We start from the raw sequence: 1,757 nt of genomic DNA, 5'->3' as shown, positions 1-1,757 counted from the left end.
CAGAATCCTGGGTCGCCCCATCCACACCTGAAACGTCACCACCAGGGACAACAGGTGGGTAATTTGATCCACTCTCCCAGGGGCTCTCTCTGCTTCTGAGAACAGGCACGGTTGGAGCGTGTGTGCAGAGACCTTTGGGGTTGTCCTTCCTTATCCTGGGCCCTGTCTAGGGGTCAGAGGAAGGGTGTATGAAGACAGGTGAGCATCGCATATGTAGGGCTGTGACCACCCTGTGACGGGCCCCTGGGCATGGGCTCCGCAGGGATGCCCGTCCACTGTTCGGAACAAGACCTGCAACCAGGCACGTCCTGCTGGGACCTCGCTCCTGTCTCAGGCCAACGCACCTGGCAGGGAACAGGGTGTGAAAGTGTCTGTCATGTAGCTGTCTGGCCACATCCCTGTCCCTTCCTGGAGCTCAGCCAGAGCCCACCAGGATGAAGCGGGAGCCGCCGAGCTGCACTAGTGGGGACAGTGTTGGCCTGGCTGGAGCTGTGGGCTGCACCCTGACTGTGCTCCGTGTGGTGGGGGGCGATCTGGCTCACCTCCCTCAGGGTCAGGGGTGATTCCTGACACTGCAGCATCCTCAGACTTGGGCAGCAGGGACATGTGAGCTCCTTTCCCTGAGATGACGATTGACCTGTGGGCATGGCCATGCCCGGCTTCTTGGCCAGGGCATCGTGGCCGTGAGGCGGGCCCCTGGGTCTGGGTCAGGCCTCCGATCTGTGTGTCTTAGACAGACAGGCAGTGTTGTCCTTGTGCCCCCTATACACATCGGGTCAGAATCACCTTTGTCCCTGAGGCTGGTGAACGGAGGTGACCGGTGTCAGGGCCGGGTGGAGGTCCTGTACCGAGGCTCCTGGGGCACCGTGTGTGACGACGACTGGGACACCAACGACGCACGTGGTGTGGGTGTGCAGGCCGCTGGGCTGTGGCTGGGCCAGGTCGGCCCCAGGAAGTGCGCGGTTTGGTCAGGGCTCAGGGCCGATTGTCCTGGACGACGTGCGCTGCTCAGGACAGGAGTCCTACCTGTGGAGCTGCCCGCACAGAGGCTGGAACTCACACAACTGTCACCACGGGGAGGACGCCGGCGTCATCTGCTCAGGTGAGCCCTCACCTTCTCCTACCTTGACGTCAGACCAAGGGGATACTGAGTGTCCCTCACTGCCTGCCAGCCGCTGAGATTCAGATCGGTCACATGGGCACCCTGAGGGGCGGAGACCGTGCCCAGAGGGATGACACTATCATGGTCCCCTCGTCACGTGATACGCTGCAGGTCCCACCACCACGGCCCCTGACGCCTTCCGTCCAAGCTGCAGAGTCTGGGCAAAGCCCTCTGACCTGCCAGGGGGCACGAGGCCCAGCTTGGGAGTTAGAACAGATTTTCTAGCAGCGACGCGAATGTGCCAGGCGTCGAGGTGAGCGGGGAGCAGGTTGCCGTCCCGCAGGGCCTGCCTCCCAGACGCCCTCGCTGAGCGGAGCCTTGAGCAGGACACACAGGTCGCGAGCGGCAGGTGCACATGTGGGGTCGTCACGGTGCTCGTCAATGTTTTCATCGAGGACTCTTTCACTGATGCCTAACGCTGGCTTTGTCTCTCATGCTACTAGCAGAATCCTGGGGCACCACATCCACACCTGAAACGTCACCACCAGGGACAACAGGTGGGTAATTTGATCCACTCTCCCAGGGGCTCTCTCTGCTTCTGAGAACAGGCACGGTTGGAGCGTGTGTGCAGAGACCTTTGGGGTTGTCTTTCCTT

General features: G+C 61.6%; 1 protein-coding gene across 1 annotated transcript in view; it reads left to right on the top strand.

Annotated features, from left to right (window-relative positions):
• DMBT1 (deleted in malignant brain tumors 1) overlaps positions 1-1,757 on the top strand; it is a gene marked incomplete at its 5' end in the record, with an annotated part of 131,721 nt that overhangs the window by 3,099 nt on the left and 126,865 nt on the right. Inside the window, 3 exon segments of the mRNA XM_025047551.1 lie at positions 415-521; positions 672-905; positions 907-1,102. Coding sequence (XP_024903319.1) covers positions 415-521; positions 672-905; positions 907-1,102 — 537 coding nt within the window.

The sequence above is a fragment of the Pteropus alecto genome, unplaced genomic scaffold (assembly GCF_000325575.1).
Source record: "Pteropus alecto unplaced genomic scaffold, ASM32557v1 scaffold74, whole genome shotgun sequence".
Classification (NCBI taxonomy): domain Eukaryota; kingdom Metazoa; phylum Chordata; class Mammalia; order Chiroptera; family Pteropodidae; genus Pteropus; species Pteropus alecto.
Note: the sequence above shows the minus strand (reverse complement) of the source record. Positions and strands in the feature narration are given on the sequence as shown.